The 27,443-nt window shown below is 41.0% G+C and overlaps 1 protein-coding gene across 7 annotated transcripts in view; it reads right to left on the reverse strand.

Moving 5' to 3' along the window:
• Positions 1–27,443, reverse strand: part of LOC131253199 (DNA repair protein RAD51 homolog 2) — a 67,725-nt gene that overhangs the window by 13,508 nt on the left and 26,774 nt on the right. For all 7 annotated transcript variants that reach the window (XM_058254100.1, XM_058254098.1, XM_058254096.1 and 4 more), the window contains 3 exons: positions 13,591–13,656; positions 13,402–13,490; positions 13,201–13,320 (listed from right to left, as the gene is read on the reverse strand). In XM_058254100.1, the coding sequence (XP_058110083.1) occupies positions 13,201–13,320; positions 13,402–13,490; positions 13,591–13,656 (275 nt within the window). The remainder of the gene's footprint in view (positions 1–13,200; positions 13,321–13,401; positions 13,491–13,590; positions 13,657–27,443) is intronic.

The following is a 27,443-nucleotide window of genomic DNA, read 5'->3' on the forward strand; positions in this document are numbered from 1 at the left end:
GGGTATAAGTGTTTTGATCCGATCAATAAAAAGCGTTATGTTTCTATAGAGGTCAAGTTTCTAGAAAATGTTCCATATTTTTCTAAAGATCATGTAGAATAACAGTCTATGATTCTTCATGTACCTATTCTTGATCCCAATCAAATTCTTTCTATTTCATATATTCTAGGTGCATGTGCTAACAATGGTATAGATAATGTAGTTTTTTTAAAATTCTCGGTCAACTAAACCATATCTGACAAAACCAAATTTGAAGGTGTATGAAAAAAGGAATGTCTGAACATGTCTTCCCACAGTCCACAGAGTAGGCTTCTTCGAACTTAGGTATTGATCATATTCCTACTTGTTTGCCCGTTTATTTTAATCCATATTTTAGATTTGTCCTTGGATCTGCCTATTGCTATCAGGAAAGCTAAAAGTATGCTCATTCTATTCAAAATTTTCTCTACTCATTCCTTGTCTCATGAACACAGGTCCTTTATTTCTACCTTGGAGTGTTCTTCTTACTATACCAAAAAATTATAAGGAGGCACTTCTCCTCTGTGGCATCAAGCCATGGAAGAGGAAATGGCTGCACTTAAGAAGAATCATACATGAGAGATGACTACCTTACCTGTTGGGAAGACTCCATTAGGTTCTCACTGGGTATGTCCTTAAATACCATCCTGAATGTAGTATATCCAGATATAAAGCTTGCTTGATTGCTAACGGCTTTACATAGACATATGGTGAAGATTACTTTGAGACCTTTGCTCCTGTCGCTAAGATGAACTCAGTTCATGTTATTTTGTCTCTTGTTGCCAATCAAAATTGGCCATTGCACCTGTTTGACGTTAAGAATGCCTTTTTAAATGGTGATTTGAATGAGGAAATTTATATTTCATCATCATGGTTTTGCTCAAAAGGGGGAGAAAACGAAGGTTTGTTGTATTAAAAAGGCAATATATAATTCGAAGCAGGCCCCTCAGACCTGGTTTGATAAATTTAGTAGGGCCTTGATTGGTATTGGATTTACTCGTACTCAGTCAAACCAATCAGTGTTTGTTAAGCGGTGTCCAAGTATTATCAATGTATACGTGAAGGATATTATCGCTACAAGTGATAATGCTTGTGGGATCTCTGAATTGAAAATCTACCTGAGCAAGGTTTCTAACATCAAAGATTTGGGTCTACTAAAATATTTTCTAGGCATTGAAGTCTCTCGTTCGAAGAAAGGTATTGTTTTGTCTCAGTGAAAATATGTTCTTGATCTTTTGACTACTACTGGTAATCTTGGTGTCCAACCTCTTGATTCCCCTTTAGAGCTTAATAAGAAGCTTCGCGATGATAATGGGGAACTTCTTAATAATACTCGAATGTATTAGCACATGGTTGGTCGGTTGATATATTTGACTATTACTCGTCCTAACTACTCTCATGCAATCAATCTGGTGAGTAAATTTATGCGTCCTCCTTGCTCCAGCCATCTTGAGGTTGTTTGTTGCATTCTTCGCTACATCAAGTCTTCTCTAGATTGTGGCATCCTATTTAGTTTTCATAATAATATGAATATTGAAGGTTATTTCGATGCAAAATAAGTAGGTTCTCCTAATGATCACCGTTCTACAATAGGACACTGTACATTTTTCAGAGGAAATCTTGTTACGTGGAAGACCAAGAAGCAAATCGTTGTTGCACAATCCAGCGCAAACGCTACGCACTACACTGGCAAAAACTACATGTGAAATCTTGTGGCTGAAAAGTTTTGTTGTTGAGTTAGGATTTCTAGTGAAAACTCCTATGCCAACGTATTGTAACAATCAGACTACCATTCATAACACTTCAAATCTTGTTTTCATAAATACAGAAAACATATTAAAGCCAATTGTCATTTTATTCATGAGAAGGTTGTTGGTGGAGTAATTTCTGCATTTGTCCCTTTTACTGAATAACTTGTTGATATCTTCACTAAGGCTCTTTCAATTGAAGTGGGATGATGAATTAAAAGCAAGTTGGGCATGATTGATATCTATGCCTCAGCTTGAGGGGGGGAGTTGACATAATTGGGCCATATCCCTCTATGTCATGGGCCATTCCCTTTACTTGGGCCTGAATTGGGTCGTGGGTCTCTTATTTCCCTTTTATTAGTTCTCTTTTATTTTTGTTCCTTTTTTACCCTTTTTCCCTAAGGGTAGTTTACATAATTTTGTCATTCACTTAATATATAAAGAGTGAGGGTTGGATATCCAAATCTCTATTTGAGTTTCTTTTCTTCCTAAGTTCTTTCCTCTGACATTGTCCATGTTTGCAAAACTACTAAGCCTCAAGATTCACAAAGCACGTGGTGTGCTCCATTCTGTGAAGAAGCATTCGAGCATATCATTCCAAGATAAGAATGAATACTGAGTTGCACAAAAGACCAACTTTTGTACCGCTTACAATTAACTTCCAAGTTCCATTACATACACATGCTCAAAGCCCTTAGATCTCAAAACACAAACCTAAGACCTAAAATATTTTGCCACTTTGTAAGTATAGAAATCTACACATCAAAAGGATCTATAGAGAAGAGATAATTCTACCTTGCAAAATATGAGATGACAATTGATTTGAGTTAGATCCATTCATGAGATACTGAATGGATAGATTTGTATTAGTCCAGGAACTATCTACGTAAGGGTTGTTGCTAATGGCATAGAATTCCAAGGTCCAAAAAAAGTAACGAAACAATTTCACAACATGCTTCAATATGGCAATCTCTGACACTCTACGCAAGATTCATAAACTTTTATACCAGTTCTCTTTCCACGAGAATAAGTAGCCATGTGGAAACATACACATGCTCATGGTGGATCACCTATCATCAAGGGTACATGTAATAAGAAATTGTTTGCTAGGTCATGTTTGGATGTGCCTAGGTCAACCGTATGAAAGATTCAACAAACTAGCTCATTAAGGTCAGATGACATACAACAGGGACCAAGCATCCCCAATATATAGATTCTCTAAAAACACCCTCATTCACAAGCACATCTGCTATCATTTAGTTCCCTACCCACATGATTAATGAAACACTTAACTAAGAGAGCTAGGATACCCATATGCGAGCATTGGTATAGACATTGAAACAAAATGGAGATAAGACTCTCCATTTCATAAAAAATATTAGGATATGGATATGTGTTGGGATTCAGACCCCCCAAACGAACACAGATCAACCCCAGATATTAGAAATTTGGATCTAATACCACCGTCAATCTACACGCTTTGCAGAAGCACATACAACAAAGATAGAACAATAGAATAAAGCAGAATAACCAATAAAGTAATCGCACAAAGAACACAATGATATTTTAAGTGGAAAACCCTTGCGGGAAAAAACCACGACACAAAGCGACAAAAATCTCAAGTAAAATCAAAACCTTAGAGTACACCACTCACCTTCTTGGATTACAGGATAACCTAATCTCCCCTTGCGATGCACACCTCTAGGAAACCCTAGATCCCTTGAGAAAATCTCTTCCAAAGCCCTTACAAGTGTAGAAACCTTCTCACCTCGCAAAACCCTTGCCCTTACAAAGAAAACACTCATGTTATTAAGCCCTAACCGCAATCAAACTTAAATACCTTTTACTTGAGTAAAACCGCATAAATCATCGATTGCACCTTCGGTCGACCAAGATATCAACAGAATCTCTCAGTCAACCAAAACATACCTCGGTCGACCGGGAACATCACAACGAGCTTCGATCGACCCACAGATTACTCAGTCGACCGAACTGCACCTGCAGCAAGTTAAAAGGCAGAATCCAAGGCATCCTGCACAACAATCTCCACCTTGACTTGCATTCTGCCAAGTCAGCTTGAAGATCTCCCATGAAACCTCCACCTTGAGTGTAGACCGCTCCCTACATTCTCCATCTGGAACGCAACTCCATCTACAATCATGTTCAAAGGTGCCCAATCTCATCAATGGCTAGTGAGATTAATCAAGCCCAAGCAATGCTTGAACCTCTTTGTGGTCACCGGCTTTGTCAACACGTTCGCGGCATTCTCGTCGATATGAATCTTCTGAAAATGAATCTCCCCTAAACAAATGCGTTCCTATATCTTGTGAAACCTTGTGTCATTGTGCTTGGTTCACGTGTGATATACTTGATTCATCGCCAGATGGATAGCATTTTGACTATCACAATGCAACTGAAGCACCTCCTACTTCAACACGAGTTCTCCTATAAAACCTTTCAACTATAATGCCTCCTTTGACGCATTTGTCGCAGTCATGTATTTTGCTTCGATTGTAGATGATGCTATCATAGACTGTAGTGTAGATCTCCAACATACCGGCCCGCCTGCTAATGTGAAAACATATCCCGTGGTGGACCTCCTGTCATCCGAATCACCTGTATAATCCAAATCCACGTAGCCTACAACTCCACTTGAAGCTCCATGTCCACCGAACATGATCCCAGAGTCGATTATGCCCCTGAGATACCTGAGAATCCACTTAACAGCATTTCAATGCTCCTTCCCTGGATTGGCCATATATCTACTAACCACACTGACTGCCTGTGAGATATTCGGCCTTGTGCAAACCATTGCATACATGAGACTCCCGACTGCACTTGTGAACAACACCCGTGACATTTCTGAAATTTCTTCCTCTGTACCTAGACACGACCCAGCTGACAACTTAAAGTGACCTGCTAGAGCTGTGTTAATTGGCTTAGCACTTTCCATATGAAACCTCTCTAGCACCTTCTGCACATAACCCTTCTGAGAAAGCCACAGTTTTCCAGACTGTCTCTGCTTATCTCCATGCCTATGATCTTCTTCGCAACGCCCAGATACTTCATGTCAAACTCCTTCCTTAACAGAGACTTGAGCAAGTGCATTTCCATCTTGTCCTTTGCGGCAATCAGCATATCATCCATGTAAAGCATCAATAGAATGTAGAACCCATCCTCAAGTACTCTGTAGTATACACATCAATCAAACTTGCACCTGTTATGCCCAATCTCCACCATGTAGGAATCGAACCGCTTGTACCACTGCCTCGGAGACTACCTAAGCCCATACAGCAACTTCTTCAGCCTACACACGTGGCCTTCCTTCCAACTTTGGGATGAGAACTAGAAAGGAGGCCCCTGTATTAGTCAATAACCTACTCTGTTCAAAGAACTCAAAAATAAACTCCAAAATATCTTTTTTATAGTCTTTCAAAAGATTTGATAGAAGGCTAAAGGGAAACCATCAGGGCTAAGAGATTTGTCACCCTGTAAAGAGTAAACAACAAATTTCACTTCATCTTCCGCAATAGGAGACGCAAGGAACGAGGCGTCCTCTTCCGATAGCTTCTCAAAATCCAAAAAATCTAACCGCTGCCTATTCCAATATGTATCGAAGAGAAAATTTTCGTAAAAGGACACTATCGATTCGCAGATCTTACACTTATCCGAAGTTCTTTTTCCATCCACTATCAAACTTCCAATGCGGTTGCTTCTAGCTCGAGCATTAACCATACTATGAAAAAATCGACCGTCTCCCTCCTTTAAACGAACTTGTCTAGATCGTTGCCACCATTTAATTTCCTCTTCCTTCGAACGATTAGCATATTTTAAATAAAGATCCACCCTCTTATCACTATCATCTGGGTCCAAGTTGCCCTCGTCTTCTAGCAGATCCTAGTCATGAATCTCTAGAGCCAAAGAATCAAACTCTCTGTCCCGAGCTCCGGGAACTTCTTTTTTCCAAGCTTTGATCTTCTCTTTAAGTAATTTAAACTTAAGAGGTCAGTTTGTAACCTGTGTACCTTGAAGCCTACAACGAATCGACCACTCATAAATAATGTCCTTGAAGCCTTCAACTTCCAACCATGCCAACTCGAATTTGAACGGTTTGGGCCCTCAGTTCTCATTCGGAAACTCTAGAATTATTGGCTTGCGATTAGAAATAGGTCCGGACAATCCCCTCTGCCACACCAACGGAAACTTCTCTAACCAAGACGTTGATACTAAAAATCTATCTAGCCTCGAAAGAATGGGACTCTGCTGGTAGTTAGACCAAGTATATTTGGCACCTTCAAGAGGTAGATCTACCATCTCATGTTTTGCAACCCAATCTGCAAAACTCAACATGTTGTTGGTCAACTTGCCCCCATTGGACTTCTCGTGCACAAATCTAACGACATTGAAGTCTCTCTCTCTCTCTCTCTCTCTCTCTCTCTCTCTCTCTCTCTCTCTCTCTCTCTCTCCCCCCTACACACACACAATAGGGGAAGTTCCATTTCTGTCTAGTGAGATCTAACTCAGCCTACAGCTGCTGCCGAATGCTACTAGAACAGGGCTCATATATCGTAGTGAATACCGACTGTTGACCCAAAGAAATATTGCGTAGAAGAATAGACAAAGAAAGAACCCAAAAGAGATTCAACAAATTTCCACAAATCCACATTACGTGCCACCAGAATTAACCCTACAGCCACTTCAGAATCTACTGAAACCCACCCTTTGTTTTTTAAACCCCAAACAGAATCAACCATACCTTTGTCAAAAGCTGGAAGTTTGATGTCTTGCAACGCCATAATCTCCGCCTTTGCCTTGGAGAAAATCTTCCTAACTTGAGCTCTTTTGTTCTTAAAACCCAAACCCCACACATTCCAAGAAAAAATAATCATTGATCGCTTACTTTCGTTGATCTTCCCCTTTTATTCGCGCCTACTCTACCTACTGAATCAAAGTTAATCGAGCTCTCCAGGCTGAGAAGTTCCCTCCATCCCCTAGGCAACTTTTTGCATTTTAGACTCTAAAGCTCCAGATGTCTCTGAGGCGCTTTTTCTTGACAAACTGGTGGAAATGTTTCACATCTTCATTGCTTGCCCCAAAGGACATATCAATCATGCCCCCCACTCTATCGAGTACATCCTTTGACCACTAGAGTTGTTCTTGAGAGAGGCTTTCTTTGCTTGAGAGTTGTGCAAAACTCCCACTCGCCATCACATCCAACAAATGATCTTCTAACTGGAATTGTAATGCGAAGAGGCGTGATGATGACAGCCTTTTCCAGCATATCTTGTGTGTCCTAATCCCCCATATCATCCACATCTACCCATCAATCTAAGGAGTCGTTGCTCTGACTGTGTTCGTTTAGAGGATCGTTTGAATCCTTGTGTCCACCTTTCCTCCAGTTCCGACTTAAATGTGCTTTCTTCCAAACCGCAACTCTCTACTTCCGTTGACTGCAAAAGAGGTTTCTCATCAGAGGCAATCTGAATCTTTGAGGGCAAATGGAGAATAGCTACTTGCAAATGAATGGGTTGTGAAAATGCTCAGTTAAATGGCAAAACATCCCACTTGTGAGGACTAATGACCCGAGTGGGCGATAAGAAACTTTCAACACATTTTGGAGATAGAATAAGCACCTTAGACATTGGGTCTTCGTGCATCGGGTTTAGGTTGGCCATTTGTCCTTCATCTGTGGTAATTGCCTTCTCCCCTTAACATTGGGTCTTCGTGCATTGGGTTCGGGTCGGCCGTTTGGTAATCGCTTTCTTCCCTTAACATTGGGTCTTCGTGCATCGGGTTCGGTTCAGCCATTTGTCCTTCATCTGTGGTAATCGCTTTCTCCCCTTAACACGTGTCTATAAATGATACAGTAGCCACTTCAGAATCGCCATTTGTTGAACAAAGGGACAATATGAGTAGTGACGTGTCCACCATCGAGTTGTTAAGGAAGATAACAACACTCTGCATAGGACACGTCGACTCCCAAGCCTCGGAGCCACGCGTTGTATCTTTGGCTCTGTTTACAATAGGTTTGGAATCTGATCCTGAGGCAAGAAGGTTCGGACCCACATAGCTAACGACGGTTGTTCCCGCAGTGCACCCAACTAACAAAGAGTCGTCCTCATTCGTCAATGAGCCAACGACCCTCACCTTACAAGTGTCATCTCGACATGTAGCCTCTTCCTGAAATGGTACTCCATTAGAAGAAGGAAATTGTGCTCCATCTTCCCTCGGCCACCTTCTGATCCAATGACCTTTCTCAGCACTTTCCCTCTTTTACCCCATATTTCACCCCATCTGGGAATAAGGTTCCCTTTCTCCTCCCTTCCCACTCTTAAAGTCAGCCAATCATCCCCCGCCGCAATGTTGATTGAAGCAGGAACTTCCACCGACCTTTTCTTTCTGATGAGAAGCCTCGCCCCACCCATCTCCTCTTCTTTCGCGGTGGCCTCTTCGATGGAGATAGCCTCCCCAGAGCTTTTCCAACCTTCATAAAGAAGTTTGTAAACCATAAATCCAAAGGAATCCCCCATAAGACGAACCATACCTCCTCGACACCGAATGGAGTGTTCCATCCATTTCCTCAAACACTCCACAGGTCCATCCCTATAGAGGTTCCCTGCAAAATAGAGATTCTCCATATTCGTTTTGGGTCTGACGCTAATCCAAACCTCATTAGCATCAATAGGGTTTGTTTTGAAATCACTTTCCTTCATTTCGCAAGAGTCGACCAACCATGAGTTTACTTGCGCTAACGTAGCTTGCTTCTTTGTAATCGATATTAGAGACCATGAAGCGAGGTTTGGATTAGTGTTAGACCCAAAACGAATATGAGGTTTTTCACTCTCTTTTGCTTTCATTCCCGACACCACATCTCTAAAGGATGTCTGAGGAACATTACCTCTCTCGACCCCTTCCTCCCCTACAAAGATTTTCAATTTTTGTCGCACTCCCCTCTAAACGTTTGTCCTTGGCCGCGAAACTATTCTTCCCAATTTCCTTGTTTTTCACTTTTGGACGGAAATGTGCTATCTGCATTATTAGCTTCCGGCCCTCGAAACCTTCTCCATGCAAGATGTTGACTGCTTTCTCAGCCTCCTATTCACTCATCCGCACAAAGGAGAAACCTCGATAGGACACTGTTGACCTATCCCCAGTGTTCGAAATATCGGTATCGCGTTATGTATCACATTCATGGGATACAGATACGTATCGGTTATTGCACGGGATATATCGTTTGTATCATGTAATTTATCGTACTTTTTGGGAAACATGATGAAACATTGGGGAAATGGTTAAATTTTTCAATGAAACTTCAATGATTATTATTTTTATTTTTATTTTTTTTTAAAGACCTTCATACATACTTTTAAATCATAACATCTCAAAAAATAAGTGCACTTAATACGTTTCCTTTGTATAGGGTCTTAACCTATGCGTTGTCTAACTGAACTACTGTAACTAAATTCAAATTGAATGCATAACATTTAGAGTGTATTTGATTATCATTTCATCAAACAATCCTAAATACTTTGAAATTAGTCACAAATGACAATTGATTGAAGGAAAATTTTGAAAGAAAAAATTAATTTTTTAATAATTTTTAATTAAAAATCATTTTTATTTTTCTAAAATTGACAACGACTTGCCAAATCAGTAGATCAGCCCTCATACATTCTTGATGTCATGTTTGGAGTGCAACATTACAAGCAATTTGGGAGAAATTAGGGAAATTTCAATTGTTCTCCTATTTTCCTCAAATTCTACACTCAAATTTTGAAATTAGAGTGTATCACGACCATTTCATCAAATACTCCTAAATACTTCGAAATTAGTCTCAATTGACAGCTAGTTGAAGGAAATTTTCAAAAAAATATATGGAGAACATGAAGAACCAATGGATGTCGAAATCAAAGCTCCAACTCCATGATTTTTTTCAGCAAAACATGAGGAACCAATGGATTTGTAACCATTTAACACTGATTTAACATAATTTCAATAATAATTTTTTTTTTAAAAAGTATAGGCAATTGAAAATGCTCACTGGATTGAACACGTGGGATATATCAGCACTAGCGGTGCATTTCGTATTGCACAGGCGGGATAAAAGATATATCGTGGGATATATCAGCCGATATCATCAACATTTAAAACAATGCCTATCCCTAGGTAAAATCACTTCCATGACTACACCTGCGTTTCCGAAAACCCGTGAGAAGTTAATGGGCATCCAACCTTCAGGGAAGCCAAAGACAAACAAGGTCAGATACTCAGCCAGAGTTTTCTTGCTGATATTTTATGTTTGTTTCCCTTTTCTCCTGACCTCTTCCCATTGTTCCCTCAAGGTGTCCTCCGCCTCCCTGGAATCTGCAGAGAAGCTTTCATCTGTCCCCATTACAGCCTTACCTTTACCAACCGAATGCCCCATTCCGTAACGCCACCATCCTTCGATACCGTTGAGGCTTTTTCATCTCTATTCCTGTTAACATCTTTCACTCGCCACCAACTCATCAGTTGATAATCATTGGGTGAATATTGTTCAAAACTTAAAGGAACGTGGGAGGAGCTGAATGTGTATCAACCCCTTACTACTGATTTGGAGAAGCAAAGTCAATAATGAGAGGAGTTCCATGTGGCCAGGTTTTTACTCAGCTTAAAACATGAATATGAACTGATTCGTGCATAGATTTTGGACAAAAGTACTTTTGATGTATTCAATTCTAGACATCATGTCTCCAACCCTCCAAAGTCTTTGCTTGTGTCTGTTTTGTCCACAACTTTGATCCAAAAGGAAGTAAACTTTCCCTGACTTCTATAAAATGCAAACATGCTCATTCTAAGAAAGGATACGTACATGTGTGTGGACCCCTTAACCAATAAAGGGTTCATGAACATGGATATTACCTTCTTCTTTTTTCTTTTTGAAGAAATTCCCTATTATCTGGAGAATGGTAACTCTTCCACCATCAACCAGGAAAAGGTGGTAAGTTTGGTCATGCTTATTCCTCTCAATTGTCCTAGCATAAGTACATCAGCCCCTGAAATCTCCCTGTTCCAACTGAGTGCTGTAAAGAGATATTGGTCTACGAGAGGCATAAGAGACAGACATTCCTGACTTCATGGCTCACAGTACAAACCTTCTGAAAACTCAGGTACTGGTAAATTAAACTCTCAGTCTTCTGATCTTCCAATTGCATTAAGAAACGGAGTGGACAGTTGCACAACTCACCCTATTGCTCATTTTGTCTCCGATCACAACTTGTCATTCTCTCAGGGGTCCTTTCTTGCATCTCTCACCTCAGTTCCTATTCCCAGAAGGGTAGACGTTGCTCTCAACATCCATTATAGAGGCTAGCCATGGAAGAAAAAATGGTTGCGTTGGAAAATCATACATGGGAGGTTACCTAAATGAAAGCATCGAGTCCTACGGAAATGGGCGCTTTCTCTCAAATACCATCCAGATGGAAGCATTGCTTGCTACCAATCAAGGTTGGTTGCCGAAGAATATACTCACACTTATAGGGTTGACTATTTGGAGATATTTCCTCGAATAGCCAAGCTAAATTCCATCGGAGTTCTTATCTCTGTTGCAGCAAATTTCAACTGGCCAACATAACTTGATGTAAAAAACGTCTTCCTCCATGGAGATCTTGATGAAGCCTATATGACTCCTCCGGGTTTTACTCATAAGGGAGAGACTCTAATTTGTCATCTTAGAAAAGCTATCTATGTGTTGAAAATGATCGTCAAGGGCATAGTTTGACAAATTTAGCATTACTCTTCTCATGTTCGGCTTCTCTCAGTACAATGCTGATCACTCTATGTTCATCAAGTGTCAGGGCGATCAAACTATCATTCTGATAGTCTACGTAGCTGATATTGTTCTCTCATGCAGTGATGAAATCACCATCAAAGCTCTTAAAGACCGTTTGCAACAGTGCTTTGACATCAAAGACCTTGGCCCACTGAAGTTTTTTATTTTTTGGTATAAAAGTTGCCTATTGAAGACAGGAATTATTCTCTCCAAATGGAAGTATATGCTCTCGACTTATTACAAGATATGGGTAACCTTGGCTGCAAACTATAAACAACTCTCCCGACTCCAGCTGTAAAATACAATTAGAGGATGCCAATCCTCTTCCAAACCTTCAGGTATTTCAAAGGATGGTCGGGAAGTTGATCTATCTTACAATCACTTATCCAGGCATATGCACACTGTTGGAGTCATTAGTCAATTTATGCATGCTCTTCACACAACCCATCTTGAGGCTGCCATAAGAATATTTTGATGCATAGAAAGTGCTCCTGGACGAGGGATTCTCTATGTCATCATAGGACGTGTGATCCCTTCTCCAATGCCGATTGGGCAGGAAGCCCAGATGACACACGATCCATTTATGAATATTGTACCTTTTTCAGAGGAAATATTTTCACCTGGAAAAGTAAAAAAGCAAACTATGGCAGCAAGGTCCAGTGCAGAGGCTGAATATAGGGCAATAGTCATACCACTTGTGAATTGCTCTAGTTAGAACACTATTGACACAAATGGGGTTTCCAGTTCAAGAACCCATGGAGATAGGGTGTGATAATTGAGCAGCCATCCATGTCCTTACATCCTGTCTTCCATGAGAGAACCAAGTATGCTAAAGTTGATTGCCACTTCATTCGAGAGAAGATAGAAGCAAATTCACTCCATTGTTCATCAATGGAGCAGTTGGCAGATATATTCACTAAAGGTCTCCCCAAGGCTCAACTCAACTCTATCATGAGCAAGCTGGGCATGGTTAATATGTATGCTCCAACTTGATGGGAGTGTTGTTGGAGTTCAACTCATTCTATTCTTGTGGTGCACCATTATGAATTATGATTAGAGGTATCTTAATTGTATGGTCCTTAGATGTACTGTATCTTGTGATATTATGTAATTATAATCATCATTATCTTCTAATCTAAAATAAGGCTGTTCCTCTTCATTTAATAATGCACATTTCCTGTGAATGAATCAAGAAAATACAAAGGAATTCTTCCTCAAATCTGTATCAATAAGATTCTGATCTCATCCATGATCGAGTGAAGCATGTCTGGGTTTACTCTCTTGATCAAATAAAAGGGATTGGTCAAATTGAATCAAGCAATCAAAGGATTTGACTGCTGGCATGATCTTTTGACAAGATCAGTATCCTTCTAACAAGTTTTCAGAGCAAAAATGGCCTTATAGTCAGCTTGAAAGGGAAAGAATTAAGGAGATCAATTGTAATTTCTGTTATTCTTGAGATAGTAAACAGGAAGAGTTGTATTTATACTAACTGAGAGTAGTGACCATTTGCATTTTATTAAGGCTGTAATTTCAGTTGTTGTACATGTAAACAATATCATGCAGTCTGTCAATAAATATTGGATCATTCAACTTCAATGCAGTTCTAACATAAATACTTTCCTGAATGAGCTTCAAGCACAAGACGAATGTTGACAGCATGAGCCCAATGTATCCCTAAAGCAGCAACTAGATGAGATTCTAGGTGCTCATGATTTTTAACAGTCTGATCCATGTTATGCACTGAAAAAAAAAAAAAAAAAAAACCATGTTATACAAAAAGTTCTAATAGAAAGCATCACAAATCCAACTATGCAATAACACCTTCGAAAGGATAATGGGCCACATCACTGCTTTGAGCCCGCACTTGGTTGGTCACCACAATTGGAATTTGTGAAAATTCTGCAAGTGATCTACAGATATTCCAGAAAACTGTCATTGGAGGGGAAAGCACCACCAAATGTTGAGATGGGACGTCCAAGGACAAGAGAGTTGCTTAAATGGTTTTCTTACTTTAAGAAAGAAATATGCCAACCTAACGAATTTTTTCTAGGAGCTCTTGTATCCCTTTCATATTCCCTGAAAATAGTATGGCAGAGCATTAGTGCATGACTGACAAACAAGACCCATCACAAGAACAATACCTTCCAAGGAGAGTTGCAAGAAAAAAGAACCAAGAGCTAAGTTGTGAGTGGGTAAATACATTTTATCCGTAATGTATATCTATCCATGAACTCAAGTGAGCAGGCAAGCGTGAAAATATGCATGAAGAATTAGTAGTAATCTATGTATGAATTTTGACATCACCACCACCACCATCATCAGCGTGCCATTGCCGTCAATGACCTCTATGATTATCATCATAGCCTTCTCCCAGCTTATTTGGGGTCGGCTTTATGAATCCTATTATGCATTTACACTAATCACAGGACTTGAAACAGTTCTCATTATTGATAGGGTGAAATGGGGACGGTATATAGGATTGATGTAGGCTGGAATGGAAAATCTAAGGTTCGAATTTATGGATGCAAATTTTAAAGAAAAGGTAGGTTATGGTATAGGCTGGAAAGGGGCTTAGGGTTTTGGAATTAGGTACAAATAAAGGTTTCAGTTCAGGTCTTGGAGAAGAAAAAGGGCTGCAGTTGGGTAGTTGGGTGTAGGAGACAAGCAAATTTGGAGATTTTGATGTGGGTAGATCCACTGTTTCCATTGTCGACGAAATGTCGATATTATCGCCAATAATATCGGTGTCGCTAGTCTAGCGACACCGAAACCCCATTTTTTTCATTTCTCTTCGGATTATCGGCGAAATATCGGAGATATCGCCGATAATTTTGGATTATCGCCGACAATATCGACTGTGGCCACCAACCACATTACCTATCACAGGAAAATTGTAGCCAACAACCTATATTTTCAATAAATAGGTAAAAAATCGGAAAAAATATCGGAACTGAGAAGATATCATACTTGGTTGATTGGAACTCGGAGCTCAGAAGAACACCTCGATCAACAACGCCGATCTTCAAACATTGCAACCAATCTTCGAAGATTTCGTTCCAATTTGCAGGTAAGAAAACCCCTCTTTCTTTGGCAACAACCCTCCCTCAAAAACCCCCTTTCTTCGGCGGCAATCGTCTCTTCAACATAATTTCAGGGTTGGGTTTTTTTTTTTTTTTTTATAACTTCGAAGATATAGAAGAAATCGGATTGCATACCGAGTTACTCAATAAGCTTTTATCGTACTAAGTAAACTGATTTGGGCCCACCTTGAATGTATGTGGTCAATCCACGCCGTCCATCCCTTTTTCCATCTAATTTAAGGGGTTGAGCCAAAAATTGAAGCATATCCAAAGATCAGGTGGATCATACCACAGGAAACAGTGGGGATAATGATTTCCACCATTGAAACCTTGCTAGGCCCCACAGTGATGTTTATTTGTCATCCAAGCTGATCATAAAGATATGGATGAACAGAAAACACAAATATAAGCTTGATCCAAAACTTATGTGGCCCCCAAGAAATTTTCAACTGTAGAAGTTCAATTCAACTGTTTCATGTGGTTTGGTCCATTTGAACATTGCATATGCTTCATTTTTGGGCTTAAGCCATAAAATTATCTGGGAAAATGGATGGACACAACAGATAAAATACATAAATCATGGTGGACCTCATAGAGTTTACTCAGTACACTAACCGTAGTGAGTTACTCACTACACAATCCACTTCCGATATAGAAGGGATGTGGTTTGGCTAATGACGTTGCCACTAGCTAGGGGGCTAGTGGTCAGTGCTATGTGGGCCCCACCATGATCTATGTGTTTTATCCACACCGTCCATTCATGCTTACACATCATTTTAATCATTTTCCCCATAAATGAGACAGATTAAAATCTCAGGTGGACCACACCATGGGAAAACAATAATGATTGAACGTCTACCATTAAAAACCTCCTAGGGCCCGCTATAACATTTATTTGACATCCAACCTGTAGATTAGGTCATACAGACCTGGATGAAGTCAAAAAACAAATACTAGCTTGATCCAAAACTTTTGTAGCCCCAAGAAGTTTTTAACGGTGAAAGTTCAATCAACATTGTGTGGCCCATTTGAGATTTTGATCTACCTCAGTTTTGAGTTCATACCAAAAATTATCTGGAAAAATGGATTAGACGGCATGGATGAGACACATACATCATGTTGGGGTCCACATAGCACCGACATTTGATCAGTGGATAATGTCAGGGGAGTACCCACTTCGTTTGAGGACGCAGATTTCCTGCGTAAGCCTTTCGCAGGAAGTTCCTGCACTGAGATGCTACGTGGGGCCCACCATGATGTTGATGAAAAATCCACCTCGTTCATCGTTCATCCATTTTTTCAAATCATTTTAGGGGATGAGACCAAAAATCAAGTGGATCCAAAACTCAAGGTGGCCATACGAGAATGCAAATTGGAGAAAGATTTTTCCACCGTTGAAACCTCCCTGGGCACCATCTTGATGTTTATATGCCATCCAAACTGTTTATAAGTTCATTTCCACTGGAATAAAGTGAAAACACAAAATTAGTAGCCTTATGCTAAACTTTTGTGACTAGACAAATGTTTAAACGGTGGTCATTGAATCTCCATTATTTCCTCTCATGCGGCTGCCCTAAGTTTTGGATCCACATGATTTTTTTTCTAATGTCCTAAAATGATCTAAAATAACGGATGGACGAGGCGGATTTTTTAGAAACATCATGGTGGACCCCACGTAGCATCCCGATGCAGTAAAGAAATCCGCGTCCGAAAGCAGATTAGCTACAGAAGAGGTTGAGTAGCGAGACTCGCTAATGAAGCGACGTCACCAAGTTCTGTAGGCCCCACCATGATGTATGTGTTGTATCCGCACGGTCCATCTATCTGTAGAGATCATTTTAGGGCATTAGACAAAGAATGAGGAAGATCCAAAGCTGGCGTAGACTCACCACAAAAAACAGTGGGGAGAGTGATGTCCACCGTTGAAACCTTCCTAAGGTCCACCGTGGTGTTTATTTGAGATCCAACCTGTTTATAAGTTAAAAAATACATGAAAGAAGGGAAATTATAAACATTAGCTTTATCAAAAACTTATGTGGCCCCCAGAAGTTTTTAACAGTGGGTGTCACTCTCCCCACTGTTTTCTGTGGTGGGGTCCACTAGAGCTTTGGATTTGACTCATTATTTACCTCATATGCTATAAAATGATATCTCCAAATGGTTGGACGGTGTGGATACAAAACATACACCATGGTGGGGCCCACATAGCCCGGTGACGTCACATCAGTAGCAAGTCTCGCTTCAGTAGCTAATCCGCATCCCTACGTAAGCGGGTACGTGTCGTGGGAAGACGACCACTGACGCTCCTCGAGCTCCGAGTTGTATGACGGGTTCAAATGAGATCAAAGTTACATGGGCCCATGGAACGATGTGTTTATCATATCCATATCGTTCATCCATTTGGAGAGAGGATTTAGAGCACGAGTCCAAAAATGAGTCTTATCCAAAGCTCAAGTGGACCACACCATAAATAGCAGTGGGACAGTGACTCCCATGTTAAAACATTCGTAGGGCCCACCATAAAGTTTGTTTTCCATCCAATCTGTTCATAAGGTCACACAAACCTAGATGAAGAGGTGAAACAAATATCATATTGATCCAAAACTTCTGTGACCCCCAAAAGGGTTTCAATGGTAGACGTTCTACTTTTTGCAGTGTGGTCCACTTGATCTCTACATGTCTTATTTTTCGGCTCAAGACTTACTACGAGCTCGCCAAATGAACGGACGATTTGGATATAACACATACCTCATTGGACCCACAGAACTTGGTGGCATCAACACACCAACTAGGTTGGTGGTGTGTGGTACAACAGCCAATCCGCTTCCTGCAGATCTCATTGCTGAAGCCAGTCACCAAGTTCTATGGACCCTACCATGATATGTTTGTTATATCCGTACCATCCATCCATTTGGTGAGACCATTTTATGCCATGAGCCTAAAATTGAGGCATATCCAAAGCTCAAGTGGACCCCACCATAGGAAACAGTTGGGATAGTGACGCCCACCACTGAAACCTTCTTAGGGCCCACCATTGAACTTTGGATCTGCCTCATTATTTGTTTCGTGCCATGAAATGATCTCTCCAAATGGATGGACAATTTAGATATATAACACACATTATGATGGGTCCACATAACTTGGTGACATCCGTAGTTAGTTAACTTTGATCGTTCCAGTGTTTCCGCAGTAAGCTAACCTTGATCCGTAGTCAATAGATAAAGTACATAAATCAGCTTAGGCCCCACAGAATTTACTCAATACGCAATCTGCAGACTCTTTCCTCAATTGTAAGTAACATGAAATTTTGATTTGATTTAACATCCTAGCCCTTCAACTGATTTGGGCTTATTACACTGAATACGAGTCGATGCTCTTTTTTGTCAATTATTGCAAATTCGTATGCTACTAGGCAACAAAATGTCGTCTAGATCGGGAAAAGGAGCAAGGGACATTGGGTGGAAACATGGACAGCCAGTGGAGGGGAAAAAATATGGAGCCATATGCAACTACTGTGGCCAAGTGATATGGAGTGGGGTAGTGTCTAGGTTGAAGGAACATTTAGAAGGGGGATACAAGAATGTGAAAGACTGCCCAAGTGTAACAAAGCCAATGAGAGAGGAGATGAGAAGAGTGTTGACTGAAGCAAAGTCACACAAGCTGCAGTAGAAAGATTGGGCGAGGGATCTGAAGGAGGAGCTACGAGGCACTGGACGAGGCCTATGTGCTATCGACAAGTAAGATGACGACGACGAAGAGGGGATCGCATATCCCGATGACTGGGTTACTGCTCGAGATAGGAGAGAGTTCAGACATGTGATACGTGAGTCTCAGGCATCAGAGTGGGAGGGGGAGCAAAGAAGACAGTTTGATAAGAGTAGACCCTCATTTGGGATGTCCCGACATGAGGCTGGTGGGAGCAGCAGACGGTTTGAGGGAGGCAGTACGGGTGGTAGTGGTTCTAGCAGGCATAGCTTACAACGCACGCAAAGCGCTCGTGTCACAGATGCACCCGTTGTAGGTGCTAATCAAAAGAGATTAAAAAATATGTAGAACAAGGGAATCAGGGAGAAAGTGGGGGGCGTTATATCTAGGTGGTTCATCTCGAGTTATGTACTAGCAAATGCAGCAATCAATCCTCACTTCAAAAATATGATTGAGGAGGTGCAACGTGTCGGGCCCAACGTGAAGCCTCTGACGCCACAAGAGATTCTTGGCGTCTACCTCAATAAGGGAGTACAAGGAGATGCAGGCTTGGGTACGTGGACTCAAGCCGAATTGGAAGCAGTACGGGGTGACGATCATGTGTGATGGGTGGACGGGACCCACGAAATTGTTCATTATCAATTTCATGGTGTAATGTAGAGGGCAGCCCATTTTCCTCAAATCCATTGATGCATCAACCAACATAAAAGATCACAAATACATATATGACCTCCTAAAAGGAGTAATTAAAGATGTTGGGTCCTAGAATGTTGTCCAAGTTGTGACGGACCATGGCAATGTGTTCATTAAGGCAGGGAAGAAATTGATGAGGAGTTACAATCTCTATTGGACCCCGTGTGAGGCACACTGCATTGATTTAATGCTCGAGAGGATAGGCCAGAGAAATTCTGTCAGGAGGACCATCCGGGATGCAAGGAGAGTGACAAACTTTATATACAAGCACTCATGGTTGTTGGCTGCAATTTGTGAGTGTTGTGAAGGGGACATCGTTAGACCAGGCGCGACATGGTTTGTCACGAACTTAATTGCACTCAACAGCTTATATAGGCACCCCGTGGGTCTCAGGAATTTATTTAGATTTGAGAGATACTTGGAGTGGAATCAAAGGAAGACTGAGGGTGCAAAGAACGTTTCGAAGATGGTGCTTTCCGATTCCTTCTGGGATAGAGTTCACACCATCGTTTCTATCCTGCATCCGATCTATAAGGTCCTACGAGCCGTAGATAATGAGATGTGGCCTTCGATAGGGTCAATGTATGAGCTTATGAGAATTATGAGAGAGGGGATAATGACTACAATCCCCAGTTCGTATCAATGGGTGATCAATATCATCGATGAACGATGGACCAGGACTCTCAAGCATCCACTCTACCAAGCTGGTAAGTTTGTTACGTTTACCTATATTTTTTATCGCTTGCACTCAGCATTCGTGTTGTTGACGATTTGTCGATATTATCGCCGATAATATCGGTGTCGCTGCACTGGCAACACCGAAACCCCAAGTTTTCGTTTCTCTACAGAATATCGGCGAAATTTTTGGCGAGAACCCATTTTTCGGTGATATCATTGATAAAAATGGGTTCTCGCCGATAATATCGGCGTGGTGTGGCTGAAAAAAAGAAAAAAAAAAACTTCAGTTTCACGATTTTCGTACCTGATCAGAACTCGGAAGAACAAAATCCCTTTGGCGTCGATTGACAGCCCTGGTAGGTACGAAAAACCTACAAATTTTTCCCTTTTTTCCGATTGGAATATCGATGTCGCAATTTTGGCGAAAAATATGAAATTTTGCCGGATTTCCCCTCGATTTGGGTCTGATTTATTTCGAAACCCTCGGTCAAAAACCCCTCAGCGAGAAATCCTCTCGTTCTGATATTTTCGTGTTTTTTTTAAAAAAAAAAAAAAAACTTTGAGCCTGGGAAGTTGACGCAGTTGCGTACCGAGGAAGCAGATTGGCTGGTGTACCTCACACCAACTATATAGTTGTTGTAGGTATATGTCGTGCGAAGATGAGCACTGACGCTCCTCGAGCTCCGAGTTGTACAAACGGTTCAAAGAGATCAAAGTTACATGGGCCCCACAGTGATGTATTTATTATATCTACACCGTTCATCTATTTTTAGATATCATTTTAGAGCATTATGCAAAAGATGAATCATATCCAAAGATCATCTGTACCACACCATAAATAGCAGCGGAGATAATGATTTTCACCGTTAAACAATTTTTAGGGCCCACCATAACGTTTATTTTACATCCAATCTGCTCATAAGGTCAACAATACCTGAATGAAGAGGAAAAACAAATTTCATATTGATCCAAAACTTTTGTGACCCCAAAAAGGGTTTCAATGGTAGACGTTCAATCCCCCACTGGTTTTTGCTGTGTGGTCCACTTGATAGTTAGATTTGTCTTATTTTTGTCCCAAGCCTTAAGACAATCTCGCCAAATGGATGGACAGTTTGGATATAACACATATCATGGTGGGCCCAAGGAACATTGACCAGTAGCACCTCTTTACTGGTAGCATCAATAAGCAATATGCATCCCCCGCGAATCCCCAAAGGGAAGATGATTGGGTACAGCCCTGACAACACCTAGCTGTGGGGCCCACTGTGATGTATAATTTTTATCCACGTTGTCCATCCATTTTGAAAAATCATTTCATGTGATGAGCCCAAAAATGGGATAGATTGCCATAGGAAACAGTGGGGACCGACTACCCAGTGCTGAAAACCTCTCGGGGGCCACAAAAGTTTTGGATCAAGCTCACGTGTATGTTTTTCTCGCGATGTGGTCCACCTGAGATTTGGATCTACTTCATTATTGGACCATGTGCTCAAATGAGTTGGCAAAAAGGATGGACCGTGTAGATATACAATGCATACATTGAGGTGGGCCCATGGTCAGGGTCCCACCCACATCCCTATCCTTGGAAAACTTGCTAGGTCCACTGTATTGTTTTGTTAACCCTTCGAACCGTCAATAAGGTGTCATAAACTCGGAGGAACCAAAAAAAAAAAAAAAAAAAAACAAATTTCAGTTTGAACCAAAAGTTATGTGGCCCACCATAAGTTTTCAATGGTCAATCACCACTGTTTCCTATGGTATGGTCCACATAAGATTGGGATCAACTTCATTTGTGGGATTGTGCATTAAAATGATCCAGAAAAATGGATCGACAGACATGGATATACAACACATTAAAATGGGCTCCATTAAATGAAAACTTATTATGTAATGCATTCATTTTGTAATGTTTTAATTCCTAAATATGCAAATATGTGTATTTAGGCATGTCCTGGAGTTTCACTGAAAAATTCCACTATTTTCTCCTTGTTTCCCCCATGTTTTCCTACATTTCTGGTTATCAGCGATATTATCGGCGATAACGATATAATATCTTTATCTCCGGCTAGCGAAACTTGTAGCGATACCGACAACTTGAACACTGCTTGCACTTGCACTTTAAGTATCACTTCCGTTTGCATGTTAATACAATTAAGTAACTAATATTTGGGTTTCAGCATACTACCTGAATCCCAAATTCCACCATAAACGCCGGTTCCATGAGAATAATGATTTGACGATGGCCTTCCTATAGAGAATACTAGCGTATTGTGTATGTGGTTAGTGGTGGTTAGTGGCCCCTTTTAGTGTAAGTGCATGTGCACACTTCCCTCCTCTTGTGGTGTACTATATGCTTTATTATAATAAAATATTATGTGTTAGGGCAAGTAAGCCTAACACAACATCTCTCCCAAACTCTCCTTCTCTCTCAATATTTTCCTCTCTTCTTCACATCATCACCATCAAATCATTTTCTACTTGGTATCAGAGCATAGATCCAGGCATTCCGCATCCAACAGATTGAGAGGTGACACGTCACCTTGCTGACATCAGCAGCCGTACGGTTGACGTCAGCATTGTATGGACATATGGACTCCGTTTGAGCTAAAAGTTTAGGGATTTGATAGATCTTGATTTTAGAAGATTTGTCATGATTTTTTCAGAATTTATTGGACCCCCTTCATGGTATTTTGGGCAAAATAGAGAAATTCGAAAATCGGGCCCATCTTTCGTTTTTCTTCGATCTACCTCAAATCGGTAAGCTTTTCTTTGGTTTCTTTGCTTAAGATGGACCGAAATCTTCCTCCCAAGCTACCCATGGTGGATTTTTTTGCTTAAGATCAATGTTTGAGAGGTTTCTAACCTCATATGGACGTGCGGCTGGGCCATTTTTCACTCGGTTAAGGCTTTTTTTTACTGCGTTTCATGGTATTTTGGATGATTGATATTTGTTTGAGGTTTATCTCTTATTCTCTTGAAGGATTGAGTGAGATAGAGTTGTTTAAATCAATCTTTCTTGGCGTAGGGGCTCTCTTGGCATAGATTTATCTCTCTTAGACTTTCCTATGGTTGACAAAGGGCCCTCATCTCTTGGCATAGGGTCTCTAATCCAACCCCTTGTAGATTACCTCCACTAAGTTGAATGGTGACAACTATCTTCAATGGGCACAATCTGTAAAAGTATTTTTAGGAGCCCGTGACAAGTTGTTGTATATTTTGGATGATCCCCCAAGCTCTACAGATGTTACTTACAAGTCTTGGACAAAGGAAAATTATCAAGTTATTGCATGGTTATTGAATAGTATGGATTCCTCGATTAGCCACTCGGTGATGTTTTTGTCCTCGACTAAAAGCATTTGTGATACGCTTCATAATATGTTCTCGGAATCTCAGAATTTTTTACGAGTATTCCAGCTTATTCAAAAAATTAGTCGGTTCCAACAAAACTCCAGATCCTTAAAAGATTACTATTCGACGCTTCGGGGTATGTGGGATGAGTTGGATATGTATCAACCTCTTCCTTCCAAATGTAAAGAGGATCATGAACATGCTCATAAGCAGCGGGATGATACTCGCATCATGTCGTTCCTAACTGGGTTGAGTTCTGATTATCTTCATGTTCGAGATCAGGTTATGCAGAATCATCTTCCCCCATTGACAACAATATATGCCATGTGTCAGCGTACTACTATCTCTACTCTTCCTTCTCATTCAATTGTGCCACCCGAGCGTTCGGCACATCTTTCTGGCGATCAGTCCTCTCTTGGTCTTCGGGTACCATCTTTGAGTTCAGGGCGCATTTCTGGTTTTGATGGTCATGGTAAAGGCCGCGAGGGAGATCGCAGTCGTGGCAGCTGTAGTCTTCGTGGTCATGGTGGACGTGGACGAGGACGTAATGGTTCCTGCATTTGTTCACATTGCGCTGGAAATAATCACATTGTTGATTATTGCTGGCAGATACATGGTCATCCTCCGCCGTATGCCGCTGCTTCTGTTGCATCCATTGCTGCTTCTGAGACAGTCTTCCACCCCGACAGCTGAGCAGTCTACTTCAGGGGAGTCTCTTATCATTTCTCGGGTTGCATATGATGCCCTTATGTGGCTTCACATTTGTGATATTCCTGAGCCTTCTCACACAACTTCGGCCCAGTCAGGTACTGCTCTTCTTGCGTCATCCTTTCTTACCTCCTGGGTCATAAACTCTAGAGCATCCTCCCATATGACTGGTAAGTTTCAATTCTTTTCTTCTTATTCTCCTTCTCCTTACACTCAGTATGTCACAGTCGCAGATGGAACCCAATCTCCCATCTCTGGAATTGGTTTCATCCCTCTCTTCTTCCTTGTCTTTGTCCTCAGTCTTGCATGTGCCTCGTTTTCCATTAAACTTATTATCTGTTAGCTCTCTTACTAAATCATTCAATTGTTCCATTACCTTCTTCCCTTCTTATTGTGTGTTTCAGGACCTACAAATGAAGAGAGTGTTTGGTGGGGGCAGGAGCGAGGAGGCGTTTATCTTCTCGATGATACACCCGTTGCCACTTCTAGTACTCTTTCTTTAGATCAAGAGTCCATGACTCGATGGCATTGCCGCTTAGGCCACCCATCCACAACTAGATTGAGACTTTTGTTTCCCTCCTTATCTGTCACTAAACCATTATGCTGTGATATTTGTGAATTGTCTAAACATCATCATGCTATGTTTCCTCCTAGCTCTTCTGGGAGGAAATCTCAACCTTTTCTTCTGGTTCACTCGGATGTCTGGGGACCAGCTCCGATTACCTTGACTTTTGAATTTAGATATTTTGTTACCTTTATTGATGATATTATTCACGCATGACTTGGATTTATCTTTTGAAATCTAAAAGTGAAGTATTTGATGCGTTTAAAGTGTTTTATCATGAAGTGTGCACAAAATTTCATTGTTCCATCAAATCCCTCCATTCTGATAATGGGGAGGAATACATGTCTACTGCCTTTCTACCCTTCTTGCAGGAACGTGGTATTTTGTCTAGGACGTCATGTGCTCGTACACCTCAACAAAATGGTATTGCCGAACGTAAGAATTGTCATCTTCTTGACGTTGCTCGCACCCTTCTGCTTGGTATGCATCTACCTAAACATTTTTGGGGTGATGCTCTCCTAACTGCTACTTTTCTTATTAATCGTATACCCTCACGTATCCTGTCTTACAAATCTTCATGATAATCCATTTCCTCTACCACCTAAAGTTTTTGGTTGTACATGCTTTGAGATTCAAAAACACATTATATGGTTGGGAGTAATGATAAAGCTTAGCCCCAGGTGGGCCATTTTTCGTAAATTATCAAAAATAGGTATTTATACTTTCAGGGTATTACTCGGATGTCGTTAATCATAGTAGGTATAATGTGCATTTGACTCCATTTAATTATTTTTTATATTTTTCTATTTACGCATGAGGCCCCTTTTTTAAAATTCGAAAAATTGTTTGTTGTTTTAATCATGCCATTTGATGTATTAATCATTTTTCTCAGTGGATATATTTTTTTATATTTTTTTCTCTCTCTCTCCGTATCTTTGTTGAAAATTCGAAAAATCATTTTGTGTTATGACTCTAATCTTCTTTCCACTAGTGATCATAGGGAAAACTCCCCTCCCCTCTATTCAGCATCCTGTTGGTGATATGGGTGAGCCTAAGCCTCTGCAGGTGTATCATCGTCGAGATAAATCTTTACACGCTCAGCCATCCAACCTTCCGCTCAGTTTGGATGTTGGCTCAAGTGACTCTCCTTCCTCGAGTTTAGATCTTCCCATTGCCTTGCGCAAAGGGTCACGATCTTGTACTCAACACCCCATTAGTAATTTCGTTTCTTATGATCATCTTTCACCGTCTTTTCAGTCGTTTGCAGCTTCCCTTTCATCACAAATTATTCCTAGATCTCTCTCACATGCTCTTCAAAGTCCTGATTGGACGAAGGCGATGATCAAAAAAATGTCTTGAGAAGAATCATACTTGGGACCTTGTGCCACTTCCTTTAGTCCATAAACCTGTTGACTGTTGATGGGTTTATACGATCAAGTTTCTTCTAGATAGCTCAATTGATCGCTATAAAGCCCGTCTTGTTGCTAAGGGTTACACACAGACTCATGGTGTGGATTACTTCGAGACATTCTCTCTGATGGCTAAGCTTAACTCGATTCGCGTTGTGCTCTCCTTGGCAGTTAATTTATCATGGCCCTTGTTTCAGCTTGATGTTAAGGATGCATTTCTCCATAGGGATCTTGCAGAGGAAGTTTACATGCATCAACCTCCTGGCTTTATTGTTTCTCACAACCCTGCACTTGTATGTCGGTTGAAGAAGGCTCTTTATGGACTCAAACAATCCCCATGTGCATGGTTCAAAAAATTTAGTTAGGCTCTCTTGGAGTTTGGATTTGTTCGTAGTCATGCCGATCATTTTCTCTTTATATATCGACGATCGACGGGCATCATGGTTCTCATTGTCTATGTGGATGATATTGTTCTGTCCGCTAGTGATTCTGCTGAAATAAGGGAGGTCAAAGATTTTTTGAAAACCAAGTTTGAGATCAAGGATCTTGGTCCTCTTCGCTACTTCCTCGGAATTGAAGTTGCTCGCTCATCATCCAGATTGGTCTTGTCACAATGAAAATATGCGCTCGATCTTCTCATGGAGAAAGGCATGTTAGGGTGCAAGCCTGCTACCACTCCCATGGATACTTCACGGAAGCTTCGACCAAATGATGGTACTCTCCTTACTGATCCCGAGATGTATCAATGACTTGTATGCCGGCTTATTTACCTGACTATTACTCGCCCAGATCTCTCATTTGCGGTGGGGGTTGTTAGCCAATTCATGCAAGCTCCCCGTATTTCCCATCTCACGGCTGTCTACCGCATACTTCGGTATTTAAAATCAGCTCCGGGTCTTGGCCTCCGCTTTCAGTTGCATGGTCATCTTCATCTTTCTGGCTATTCCGATGTTGATTGTGCAGGTAGTACTTTTGATCGCTGCTCTACATCCAGCTTCTGTACCTTCCTAAGTGGCAATCTTATAACCTGGAAGAGCAAAAAGCAGCCAGTTGTTGCCCGGTCCTCGGCTAAAGCAGAATATCGTGCTATGGTTCATGCGACGTGTGAACTCGTGTGGCTTCGCAACCTTCTTGAAGAACTTGGCTATCCTCCTTCGGATCCTGTTTCTCTTCACTGTGACAACCAAGCGGCCATCCATATTGCTCTTAACTCGGTTTTCCACGAGCGAACCAAGCATATTAAGGTCGACTGTCACTTTATTCGGGAGAAAGTCGCTTCTAAGGAAATCGTCACTCCTTTTGTTTGATCTGGGGATCAACTTGCCGATGTTCTTACAAAGTCCTTGAGTCGAGATGCTCTTCATCGTGTTCGTAACAAGTTGGGCATGATCAACATCTATGCTCCAACTTGAGGGGGAGTATAGGTGTATTGTGTATGTGGTTAGTAGTGGTTAGTGGTGGTTAGTGGCCCCTTTAAGTGTAAGTGCATGTGCACACTTCCCTCTTCTCCTATGGTGTACTATATGCTTTATTATAATAAAATATTATGTGTTAGGGCAAGTAAGCCTAACACAACATCTCTCCCAAACTCTCCTTCTTCTCTCTCAATATTTTCCTCTCTTCTTCGCATTATCATCATCAAATCATTCTCTACTCTTCCACGAGGTGTTCAAACGA

Source organism: Magnolia sinica, chromosome 8 (genome assembly GCF_029962835.1).
Source record: "Magnolia sinica isolate HGM2019 chromosome 8, MsV1, whole genome shotgun sequence".
NCBI lineage: Eukaryota > Viridiplantae > Streptophyta > Magnoliopsida > Magnoliales > Magnoliaceae > Magnolia > Magnolia sinica.